Source organism: Blennius ocellaris, assembly GCF_963422515.1.
Source record: "Blennius ocellaris genome assembly, chromosome: 2".
Classification (NCBI taxonomy): domain Eukaryota; kingdom Metazoa; phylum Chordata; class Actinopteri; order Blenniiformes; family Blenniidae; genus Blennius; species Blennius ocellaris.
The window spans coordinates 21,268,899-21,281,827 of record NC_137651.1 but is presented as its reverse complement, the minus strand read 5'-3'; the positions used below and the strand labels follow the sequence as shown (position 1 = coordinate 21,281,827).

General features: G+C 42.2%; 1 protein-coding gene across 2 annotated transcripts in view; it reads right to left on the bottom strand.

Annotated features, from left to right (window-relative positions):
• Positions 1 to 104: 104 nt before the first annotated feature.
• sgpp2 (sphingosine-1-phosphate phosphatase 2) overlaps positions 105 to 12,929 on the bottom strand; it is a 13,991-nt gene continuing 1,166 nt past the window's right edge. The window contains exons 2-5 of one of the 2 annotated variants that reach the window (XM_080503908.1): positions 11,495 to 11,656; positions 5,019 to 5,198; positions 2,565 to 2,654; positions 105 to 1,259 (exon numbers count right to left, since the gene is read on the bottom strand). In XM_080503908.1, coding sequence (XP_080360034.1) covers positions 714 to 1,259; positions 2,565 to 2,654; positions 5,019 to 5,198; positions 11,495 to 11,656 — 978 coding nt within the window. In that variant the 3' untranslated portion in view covers positions 105 to 713. The remainder of the gene's footprint in view (positions 1,260 to 2,564; positions 2,655 to 5,018; positions 5,199 to 11,494; positions 11,657 to 12,929) is intronic. The other variant, XM_080503909.1, reaches the window with a different exon arrangement.

Genomic DNA, 12,929 nt, shown 5'->3' with positions numbered 1-12,929 from the left:
TCAAACAATCCAACAGAGATTCCAGTCATTAAAAGTTTTATTGCATTACTTTTGCTTTCGGCACAGTCACGGGTCAGTCACGAGTTGTGAATCATTCCCAAGTGAGACACAAACGTCCATGAAATTCTGCACACAAATATAGAATTTGGGCAACAATTACATAATCATGAGGTTTTTACTTCTTCAGATCATTGTTCATCAATTATTTATCACGGTGCGATTTGTGAGGAGACCAGAGGAAAAAAGATATTTCTAATTCTTTTCTTATTCAGCTGCTCTCTATTTCAAGTGTCACTGCAACGTCCACTATCAACATGGCCATTTTATTAACCTGGAAGGTTTGCAGTCACAGCTGAGATTCCACCTCTTGTTAAAGTGGGATTTAAAACCATGATTTATTCAAATCAAATGTAAATGTATTGAAGATTAATTGAAATGAACAACTACAAGTGTAACAGGAGTGACAGTTAAAAACCAAGACCAACATTTTCCAATGTGTATTTCTTCAGCAACAGACATGAACTAGAAATTGTTGCTGATGATAAAATAATACATTGTGCATAGACCTTTTACTTTAAAATGAGATATTTGGTCTGTTTTGTCTGCTCTCATTACCACGAGAGGAAGATAGATTTATAGCCCTGATAGAAGTTGGAATCTGCAGAAGAGGGGATCCATTCACTCAAATTGCGCCCTGGTTTTATAAGAATAGATCATAGTAGTCTGCATAAAATAAATACCCTGTTGACAAATATGGAGTTCACAAGTCCGACTGATGTGTACGTGACAAACTTGTAAGGAACTTCAATCTCTTTCCTCCTCCGGGCGTCGTCGTCACATCCCGGCACCCTGTACCACGAGTACAACATCCACAAAGTCACCGTCTTCATGATTTGCCGAGTTCCCACCAGGGCCGCGACTCCCAGCAGGAAGCGGCCGATGCCCAACCCCAGGCCGCCGGCCGTCAGCGTGGGCAGAGGTACGGGCAGCGGCCCCTGAGGCTCAAACGTCTGGCCCAGCTGCTGGTTCACCCAGTATCCCACAGAGCACCCGGCGCAGGATCCCAGGATGATGGTGGTGTCCCCACGGGTGGTGCTGTAGTGGTCCAGCTCGGGGTACGTGTAGCTCAGAAAGAGGAGCAGGGCCACGGCCAGGAAGGGGGAGGCGCTGCTGGTCAGCTGGAAGTGGTCGAACGTGTCCCAGTAGGGGTAGGTGAGCAGCATGAGGGCCGCCGAGATCGAAGCGCCACAGATCACGTCCTGAAAACAGAAGGTGGATTATTATTGGAAACACGAGGTAAACACAAAGAGAAGACCGTTTCTAACTTGTGTTGTTGGAGCTGCCATAGGCAAACTCAAGAAACGATCCAAGCTTGTCTGAATGTGTTGAGTTGAAGATGTCAAGGGTCACAGTGCAGCAAAGACCATTTTAAGTTCAAATGATTGTTGAAACAGTTTTTGAATAATACATCTTGAGCTCACCCTTTACGTTTGTAAACCAGAGGAGACAACAAGAGCAGCATTTTCATAATCTGCCTTACGTTTTATCAATATGGATGTTTTTTTCTTCTATTTATGCTTGAATCAAGACGGTGGCTTCTCTCTGATTACACCATCACCTCCTACAAAATTGATGCTAATGGAAAAACCAGGAAACAGAAGACCGTGGAGACGGAGAAGAACTTGAGAGTAAAGCTCCACTGATAAATGTGATAATGTGCACTTAAACATAACAACACTGAGGCGTAACTCTTTATGTCCAAATCAATATTTCCGTTTTAGGGAGCGGCAGCATGTTGAATTTTTTAGAGTCGGATCAAAGGCATAGCGAGACAGTTTAACCAGACGGATATGAATTATGAATCCTGCGTTGAAAATTAATGTTCTATGTAATACAATACACTGTAGAAATTATAAAATCTATTTTATAACCACTATGATCTCGCTGTTCCACATTTTAAGCAGCTCTTTCAAACACATTTCAATAGCTTTTGTTTGATTTAAAACAAAATTGGACAGAGGTATATTGTAAATTATTTAACCAGTTTTTTTTTTTTTTTTTATTCAACAAGACATTTGAAGATATAGAAAAAATAATAGGTAAGATAGAGTGATGGTAAAACTTGAATATTTTATTTGTGTTTCTATAGCGCCTCTTAAATAACAATTAAAGTTGTTAAATTTCACATTCCTATCGCAACAGCATAAAGTTTCTAATTCCATAATTTTTTTTAAAATATGTCTTTAAATGTTGAATGAAAGTCAGTCAATTCATCTTAGAGTAGTCCATTTAAGTTTCAGAGAAGAGTTCCTGCTATTAGCGGAACATCGTCAGATCTCAAATGCACTCAGTGAACTGTGAAGGTTTTCAAATGAAAACTGAAAACGTCTGTAACAGTGGTGCTCGGACACTGAAAACACAACGGAGGTTTGGCATTTCAAAACGTTGTGGTGTAAACAGGCTCTTGAAATCGTGTTGTTGAACCGACTTCAGAAAATGGGAAATGGGGTTTTCTCCAAAACATTAAAAATAATAATGAGAGTGAGGGAAGAAGAGAAGCTAACCAGGACCGAGTGCATGCCGGTGTAGAGGCGGCTCAGACACACCAGTGATGACAGCGTGGCGGCGATCAGTGCCCCCACCTCGAACTGGAACTGAGACAAAAAAAAAAAAAAAAGGATGATTCTCTGAACATTTAACATCACAAGGACTTGATGAACCACATGAACCTCTTCTGGATACTATATATCTATCTTATATATACTATATATGCCTCTACTGCTCATGTGTCTAAAGCTTTAATAAGTATGCAAGTATCATGTTTCCCAAAACATTGAATACATACTATTCTATATACATTTTATATAAAGAGAAATAAATGTGTTACCTGGATAAGACTTTTATTTTTTAATAATTAATATACCTTTTATAGTTCTTGAACATACTATATGGTAAATTCTCCAGAAAGAAATGTATGTATTTACGATTGCTCATGATATTTATGGTGTTTAACAAAACAGACTATTCTTTCCTCATTACTGTATTCTGATTACTGTGAACCGTGCCTTTAAATCGAGCGACCACTCCCATGATGCATCACTTGGAAAAAGCATTCCAAATGTGCACTTGGTCAGTTTGCTTTTTTTTTTTACTTTATGAAAAATGTATCAAAGGAGGTTTATTTTTCTGTGTTAGCGTGACAGCATTCATGAGAATAATCTAAATATGTTTATGCAATTACTTATATATTAAATGGCTAAATGTCTATTCATCTACTTATGTACATATTTAAGTTGAAAGCACAGGCATATATAAGTAGACCGATAGAAATATACATACGTCAATGCATCTTATTACACAAACACAGGTAGAAGTCTCTCTCTCTCTCTCTCTCTCTCTCTCTCTCTCTCTCTCTCTCTCTCTCTCTCTCTCTCTATATATATATATATATATATATATATATATATATATATACATATATATATATATATATATATATATATATATATATATATATATATATATATATTATATGTATATATATTATTATTATTATATATATATTATAATATATATATATATATATATATATATATATATATATCTCCTTAACCGGAGCAGAACCGTCTGTTTATATTTTTGTCTGTGCGTTTTCTTCTTTGCGTCCGTCCTTGTTGACTTCTGAAGTTCCGCCTGTTGTCGCCTCTCTTTGCTCCTTTCGTCCTCCATTGTCTCGCCGCCCTCCCTCCCCTCCTTTACCTATGGCGACAGGTTTTGTTGTCGAGCCATTTCAATAACAGTGAGAAGAGAGGCCTCATGTATTCATTCACCCCCCCCACCCCCCTCCTCCTCCTCCACTCTGTCTTTTCCTGTCCTTTGCAGCTGGAAGCCTATTCACTGGTAGTTCATGAAGAGAGGTTTCTTCATGAATGGCCACAAAGGGGTGGCAGGAACAGGAGGGAGGAGGAGGAGGGTCTAGGCTGTGATTGACTGTCGTGACCTCCGACCTGCTTGGGGAACGGGCTGAGTTGCCCCAAGGTCTTTTTCGCCGCTATTCAGGAGCCTCCGCCGAAGCCCGCTACTCATCCATGACTGTGCGCGCTCTTTCCTTTCAAGAATGATCCTTCAGGAATTTCAGGTCACGATTTTAAGAGCTCTACTGTACATGGGAGAGTCGGAGGTCGGCGGTTTGGCTCTTTTGACCCCGAGCGGAGACGTTTCCAAGAAAACGTGACGAAATGATGGGAACACAAATCAGCCTGACAGCTCTACTGACATCAGAGGAAGATCAGGCCATCACCTTCATTAAGAGCAGCCGTTGATGAGATTTGATCGACCCGGAAGGAGAGCAGGACGGGTGAGGAGAGGAAGAGTCAGAAGGGGGGAGGAGATGTGTGGTGATGTGGCCTGACAGTCATTGACTCATTGGAGTCCATCAGAGGACCAAACAGCAGCCCGACGGGGCCGCCTGATGGTGACTGATGGTGACTGTTGGCCACGCCCCTTTTCGGCCTTTGTCCAACGGCTCAGTCGGGACTCTTTGATGGACAGCGGGGCCACGCCCCCTCATCCATCTCCATCCAAATGCTCCCTGTGCCTCAAACTCATTAAACTCTGCGACACCGTGCAACTCCACTTATTTAACTGTATCTCCTGCTGATCTGGAAATTCATGCATCTAATTTTTATGGGGTTTCAAGGAAAACTTTACAAAGCAAATTGGTTATGAAACCTTCCATTGCTAACATTTTCAGTGTCTGGCTTGTAATACCGCTTTGTACCACAAGATGGTGTGATGAGTTGTTCCTCACACTTTGGGATCTCCTGCGCTGACGACACCTGAAACCACTTCCATCTTAAGTTTTCTTAGTTAAATTAGTTCTCTCCATACCCCAGGTATAGTTATTTATTTATGTATTTATGTATTTATGTATTTATTTATTTATCTATCTATCAGCAGTTGCTAACAAGTCACTAAATGAGATTACAAACGCTGTTGGATCATCTTCTTCTGCTCACTTGTATCCTGGACGGAGCACTCAATAAAAAAGTGAAGGAGATGGCGGTGGCGGCCATGGCGTGGGTGGAGGGAAGTCCATACTCTGCATCGACGCGGGTCTCCAGCTTCACCACGGGGGGCGATCCAGGGCGTGGAAGCTTCAGGATGTCCTTCATCACCTGACCAATGTACATCACCAACTGGAAAGAGCACAGTGCGAGAATATTCATTGCAATGCCTTAAAATATTTGATAAAGTAAGACTCCAAGTAAAACTTTTATTCATATGTTCAACATAAATATTGTACACTTTTCAATAAAACTGCGAATACACCGTTACTATCCTAATTTTGTTTTGGAAACGTTGGGTTCTTGTGGATGGTTTGCATTCCGTTTCACATTTTCAATAGATAGTTAAAATGTTTACTTTCTACCAAATTCTCCTTTCTTTGTACAACCTAAACTCCTGATTTTAGCGTTTTTTTGGAGGAACTGCAGGTAGCGACTAATGGTGAGTTATTTACAAGGCTGCACAATCCATCGCAACTTTGTCCAACATGTACAACACGCATAACGTAACTGGAATAAATTATTTGTCGATGCACTGTGCGGAAGAAAATCAAAAGCGATGACCAAAAAGAAATAGTGGCCTTATTTGGAACAAATACCAAAGCTCAAAGACATTAACATCGTCTGCAATATTTGTATTCATCGTGAATCATATTGTTTTTTGCAGTACTTCACATCATCGCATGCTCTCCTGACGTCTCTCATGTTTCTGTCAACAGGACTGATTTACTTCACCTTTAATGAGACAAGCTTGCTTTGATAAACAGGAGTTTGATGAAATACTAACTGTACCAGAGGGTTTTTTTTCCCAGTTGAAGGTCACAGATTTTAACTAAATGAACCAACTGTTACAATTATTGCTTTGCAGACAGAATTGTCTTTATAGGTTTTGAGTATTTAAAAAAGAAATGGCTTTGATTAACCTGATTTTCCTCACAGAAATGTCTCTTTGTATCTTCATAAAAGGCAAAGGAGATTGCTGCACTGTGCTGGCTGCAAAAAGCTGCAATTAAAGAGGGAGGAAGATGATAAAATAATGAGGAGGCAGTAAAATCCTGATCAGTCTGGGCTTTAAAAACTCACCACATCCTCTCATGAATAACTTATTGCCATGCCCACTCGCTAAAAAAGCCGGCGGAGAGAGGAGAGGAATCGAGAGGTGAGGAGACAAAGTGCGGATGCTGCAGTCGCACAGAAACCAAATCTATTGTAAGTAACAGAGAAGCGAAGGAGGCCGACTTCGCTGACATGGCGTCTTCCTCGGCTGAGGTGAAACAGAGGGCTCCTGACACAATGACACAGTCGGTGCAAGGTGTAATGGGAGGGTCCGGGGGGGGGAAAGTAAACGTGTGTGTCCTGCCTATTCTCTTTCATGAGCTCCCCAGCTCCCCTGCTCCAGCTCCAGGTTTATTTAAAGCTCTGCCTCTCTGTATATTTAATGACTGGCTGTCTTAGTGAGGCGGGGGGGGGGGGGGGGGGGGGGGGGCTCCGAGTCGGAGCGCGATCCTAATGTGTGTGTTTAAGGGAGAGAATAGAGAGCTTGTTATTACCATCCCCACTGACACTGTAATCAGAGAGCGCCTGTTACCATGGCAAAATGAGGTTCAAAATGACATCCACAGACATGCTGTTATCACATGATGTTTAGATAAGAGAAGAGGGAAATGACATGACGGCTCACAATTTTGCACTTCTCATTCTTAGCAAGGATATGTCAGCTTGTGACGACTGGCTGGAGTCCACAAGAGGATATTTCTGAGCTGGATTGTGGCTAAATTGTTGCTCTGTCGCTGTAAGAATTGAAAGCGGGTTTCGCTGTTTCCCATTTTTGGGGAGTCGTTTATGAACGAACAATTGAGAAATCCTGTGACAATTATCAGACTATTGCACTCCTCAGGGATCCTGGGAAAGCTTAAAGCAGGGCGCTGTCTGGAGACTTTGACTGCCTGTTTGAACATCAGATTGAGGCGTCGTTCACACGATGATGTTCACAAGTTGAAAAACTGTTCATAAAACAACAATGCCTGGCGCCTCTGAAAATGCAGCTATTTGAAAATGACTCCTAAGCCGAAATAAGGTGACATTTTTCCAAACGACTGCAACTCTGTGGAATTGGAGGAAAACATAAATTTTTGAAAACGGTGCAGTAAACATGCGCGAGTTGATCAACAATAACAACAATAGTGGCCTCCACAGTGTCATGACTTCCACGTTCTCCTGGGACTTGGTAGTTTTATAGTTGAGAGTCACATGTATCTAAATTCCTTGTCCGTACATAAGGATTTCTATGTACTCGCAATTGCTAATATTTGCAGCATGTTGTTCGTGTGGTTTATTTGGTTTATTTTGTACACTATTTTGTTTTTCTTGTACTCAGTACAATTTAAATGACAAATAAAAAATCTTGAATCTTGAATGTTCCATTCTGTTCCATTTGTTTTTGTTTTTGAGGTAGGGTGGAGGGATAGTCTTGATTTAAAGCTGCATGTTCTTGCATAAGGACATTTATGGACACAAACAAAGATATGATGACAATATTCTACAGGACTTTATCTGGTTACACTGACAGGTGAAGCAGAACAGAATCGTTCTTCGTGGGCGGAGTCTCCATTATGTCATTTGATGTCAGTCCAGCATGGGGCTGGAAATTGGACTGCAGTGAATAGTGTATGTGTATTCTATAGGGGTATGTCAGGATGTTTGCCCCCCAGTTGCAGTTCAGTATAAGCTGGATCATGCATCAGAATAATGACTCTAATCATGGAAGTAAATCTATTAAAGAAACCAACCTTGTGAAGTCCCATTCATCGCAGCCAAAGAAGCTTCAACCATTAAATTAAACTCTGACGTACTTATTCCATCACATGACAACTTTATATTACATTTATATTACATTTTGTTCGGCATTTGTTACATACAGAGACACATTTCAAATGTCTGCCATGCTGTTTCTTAATATTCACATTATTTCTTGCCACTGGGGTAGCTGGAGGGCTTCAAACCCTTATCTTTCCTTGTCCATGAGCAAGAACTGAACCAACAGAGCTGAAGCAGTGAAAGAACATCATACAATACAGACAAACAACCGCTTATATAGACTTGCAGAAATGTGTTCATTTACATCACACAGATCCACTTTTACAACCTTGTCCCGTTCAGATGCAGTATCTTTACTGTGAGGTTCTGGCTGTTCATTATTTTGTTTAAGTAACACAAAATCTCTCTCATCTCAGGCCTGTGCAAAGTCTCCTGACTCACCATTTGGGTCTACCTCTGCACACACTCAGACGGACGGGATGACCAGCACCGCCATGTGGACAACAAACAGTGTGGACAATGCTAATTCCATCGAGTCTGTCTGACCCCGTTCATCGGCAGTGACTGTGCATTCATCCAACAATCCATACTGTGTGCTCGTGATCCTCTGCCTGCCTGCACACAATGAATCGGCCCACCAGTTCAAGTGCTTGGATGATATGATACCCCCGTCCTCTGCACCCACCATCAACACAAACATCACATTCAGCTGTCCGCAGTAAAAGAAGCCAACGGTGCAGCGTCTCATTGGTGTCTTTGTGAAGCGTTCCATCAAAAGACGGGTCAGACCCCAGGGACTGTCTGGCCACATTAAGAGAAGAGTTAAAGGCAGGTCAAGACATACAGTGTGTGATCTTGTGAATAGGCGCATTGATCGGGAGGCCGGCGCAGCTCTGGACTTTGATCTGTCAACATGTTGATGTTACGTGTGTGTTACGTGTGTGTGTGTGTGTGTGTGTGTGTGTGTGTGTGTGTGTGTGTGTGTGTGTGTGTGTGTGTGTGTGTGTGTGTGTGTGTGTGTGTGTGTGTGTGTGTGTGTGTGTGTGTGTGTGTGTGTGTGTGTGTGTGTGTGAAGGAAGATGGGCGCTTGCACAGGCCTGGGTTTGTAAGGAGGAAACACATGATGTTGGGTCTTCTCCACAGCAAAGTGATGAATAGCTGATTCTAGCTACTTGCGCATGTCTTTTGCGATGCTTATCTGCTGTGTGACATCAGAGGTATAAAGAAATGCTGCGCTGAAAACAAAGCCAATGGCATGAGGTTGAATGCTCTGTTGCAAATGTTGGAAAATAAATCGCACACTTCAAAGATCCTATCTGTTAACACCAACAACAACTCAAAAAACATGAAACTTTATTGACTTTGGATTTCATTCAGAGAAAACCCGACAGTCAAAGGTAAGATTTTCTACAAAACTGAGTGGTGCCAAAATGTCAAATCCAGAACACATGGCTTCACTGGATACTGAAGTGATTCAATAATGGGAACCTAAAACATTTTATATTGGCATGACTACTTTAATGGAGTGCTTTTAGCTCAGATTGCAACATTTCTCATCAAGAAAATAAGTATTAATTGGCATCTAGGTCAGTTTTAAGCACTCAGGACTGACATAGGATGAGGACTGCTGGACTTAAGCTGCATGGTATAGTTATCCTTCTTCCCATCCATCCATCCATCCATCCCATGCACATAGGGAGAACATGCAATCCTCACACAGAGGGACCTGACCTGGACTGGAGCCCATTGCATTCTTAAGAGTTTGAACCACTGCACCTGAGCTGCTCCTTGACTCATATCAGTCAGAGAGAATCGTAGTTGCCCTCTCAAAACGTTGTACTTCTCCCCTACCTATATGCTAAAATGACTGCCCAGTGTTTCAGAGTGATAATGTTAAAGGCACTGTGTCAAGACACATTAGAAGGATTAAATTAAATCCAATGCAGAATTAAAATGTCTGCAAAGTTGGATGTACTTTTTTTAACAGATTGAAAAAAATTTTTTTCCTTTACATCTTAAAGTATTAAATAGCTGATATATATGCATGAGATTCATTCTCCATGCATGAAATTAGGTTGTTCTGCTTCACTTAGACTTTAAAGTCAATTTATTACATGTATTTTGTCCAATCTGCAAGTGAGATAGCATTAATTTCTACAAGAGGGAATACAGTCAGGTCAGGTTGGTTTGAATGCTTCTGCTTGTGTAAAGATTGATCCAAATGACCACTTTATTCCTGATTTTACCGTGGTGTTTTGTGCATATGGATGTAGAGTATATATACATATTTATTTATAAATCCTCCCGCTTGAATTAATTTTCTCCTCTCTCATCCACAGTCCTGCCACTGTTCTCACCTGGTCTCGTTGGTATTCTGAACAGCAGGGTAAGTGCACCATTTGCATAACACTGAGCTACAATTATACCATGCAACCCTGCAATGTAATTCATGACCATATGGTTAATGACAGTCGCTGTTTTCTAAGTCAACCAAAGTCACGCTGCGAGTAAAGCCAACAGTGAAGGACACAATGGTTACATGTGTGTCGCTTGTGCGGCTGGTTGTGACTTATTGCTGGGGTGTATGTGTGTGCTTGACAGAGAGGAGAAGACAGAGCGTACCCAGACCTCAATGAACCTTAGATAACTCCGACAGCCGCACAATGGCAGGCGGCTCGGGAGAAGTTAGGAGTACGAGGTGACGCGCCCCGAGGGCTGACACACCAAATGCTCGGTCCAGATACAGAAAGCTCAAAGCGCTGATGAGGCCAATAAAACACTGTGCTGGTGGAACTGGAGGGGGAGGGGGGGAGGGGGTGGTAAAGCTGGTAATGTCTAACTAGAGGAAGGGCGATGAGTGTGTTTAGTGGACTAGCAAGGGAGTGCCAGCGTGTGTGTGTGTGTGTGTGTGTGTGTGTGCGTGCGTGCGTGCGTGCGTGCGTGCGTGCGTGCGTGCGTGCGTGCGTGCGTGCGTGCGTGCGTGCGTGCGTGCGTGCGTGTGTGTGTGTGCGTGCGCTGGTGTTTAAAAGGGAGTTCACCCAGGGCCACAGTTGCAACCAGGATTCTACAAGAATGATAGCTTTTCCCCTCAGGGGGAAATGGACAGAGGAGGGGGCCAAATGAGGGGGGTTCAGACTTGGGGCGCCCACCAAACGCTTGGGGCCAAGACGCAAAGGGCATGAAAACAGGCCACAGCCACAGTCCACACAACAGACAGGCAATGCACCCGTCTGTCCGAGTCCATCCATGTGTCGTACTGACGCCTTCTGGAAGACCCCTCTGAGAACATGTTCTCGGGGTTTCTGCCCAGAATCAACATCTGAGCTGTACTTTTCCTGCCACCGTCGTGCCCTGATCTGTGGCCTTTTTGTCAGGTCGGCGGCGTAACCCCGGTCAGGCTCCGGCAGCCGCCCGAGGCTCGGGGATACAGAGACTCGGTGGTGTCAGAGACAGGTCACTTAGAGGCAGGGTTAGAAGGAGAAGGATGAAAGGAGGTTGAGAGGTGAAGAGTGAGCGAGACGGACAGAGCAAGGGGAGAGAAAAGAGGACGTATTGTGAGGAGCAGAGGCTACACAGCCAGTGGTGCCCCCCCCCACCGAGCCGAGACTTACGGTCCACACATTGACGAGGCGGCGGCACAGGAAGGGGTCCAGGTTCCAGTGTAGGCATGGTAGGCAGGTGATGTAGAAGATTTCACAGCCGAGGCCGGCCGAGAACAGGAAGAGGTAGTGCAGAGGCCAGTTCCTCACCTGGTAGCGAGGGCCGCCGCAGACCTGCAGAGAGCAAGACACAGATGAAGGCGAAGTGCGATGGATGCGCGGGTCTAAAAATAGCTTCCGGAACAGGATCAGATCACATCAGATCTCCTGTCTAATCCTGCAGTCACAATCTTAGCTGGCAAGACATCGATCATCTTCTGCAGCCGCTGCGCTTCACATTTAGACAGTATGGCTGAATGTTGGTCCTGAATTACCAAGACAATCCTTTGAATCTAAGTAAATAGGAATGCAAATAACTAAATATTTTATGAAACACTGAAGAAATAAAGAAAGATGCTAAAACTGGCCGAGGTGAATTGTTCTTTAATTTAATGCTTATGCCACACTTTGGAAGAAGTTGGGATATTGGCAAGAAATTATTATAAAAAAAAACAAAACTGGATGATCTGTCTGTTAATCACCTGTTTGATCGACACTAGTTGAGCACTACACCCAGTACCATGGGGCGGAGCCAGGTTGTAATTAGGGTCGAAATATAGATAATTTATGCCTGTGAAACCTGAATAATCTCACCACCAGTTCCCACTTGTTGACTTTCATTTTCCATAATAATAATACTTCATTCATAGCTCTGACGTGTTCCACCAGGTACAACACAACGTTGAAATAATACTGTGACATATGGGATCATCCTGTTCGACTGAATCTCTTCTGGTTTTCGTCAAAAATAGACCGGTTGGGGTGTTGTCCAAAAAGCAGAATACTAAGAAGGCGGCCGAGCTTCTGGTAGAAACAACGTCTTAAATCAGTCAAACCTGTTTGATTGCACAACCATGTTAATGCCACAGATGAAAAAATAACAAGATAAAATAAAAAATAACAATGAAAACAAGTAATAAATAATAATTTTATGTTTAATATTGACCAAAATCCATCTTTGTATCATTACTTCTCAAATACGAGTACATGTAGTGTACTGCTGGAGGTATTGGAAGGCACTCCAAGTGAGATTTCTTTCTTGAAAATATATACCGGTATATGTACAAATAGCATCAATTCAAAAGTTCTTTAAATGAATAAGAATTGTGTCAAAGAATATATGAGTTCTTGGAGTGAATTTTATATTGAGGTTTCTATTTATCAGTTTTTGTGTTTATTTATTGAGTTTAAAACAAATCTTCAGAATTAAAATAAAAGAAGACAATTCAAATTGTTCTTATATGTAAAACTCTAACTCTATTAAAAACTAAGTTAGTTATTTCTTCGGCTTAAGTTGAATAAATCAGACACTGACCGTGTTTTGTGTCTTTTTTCCCCCATCAAAAAT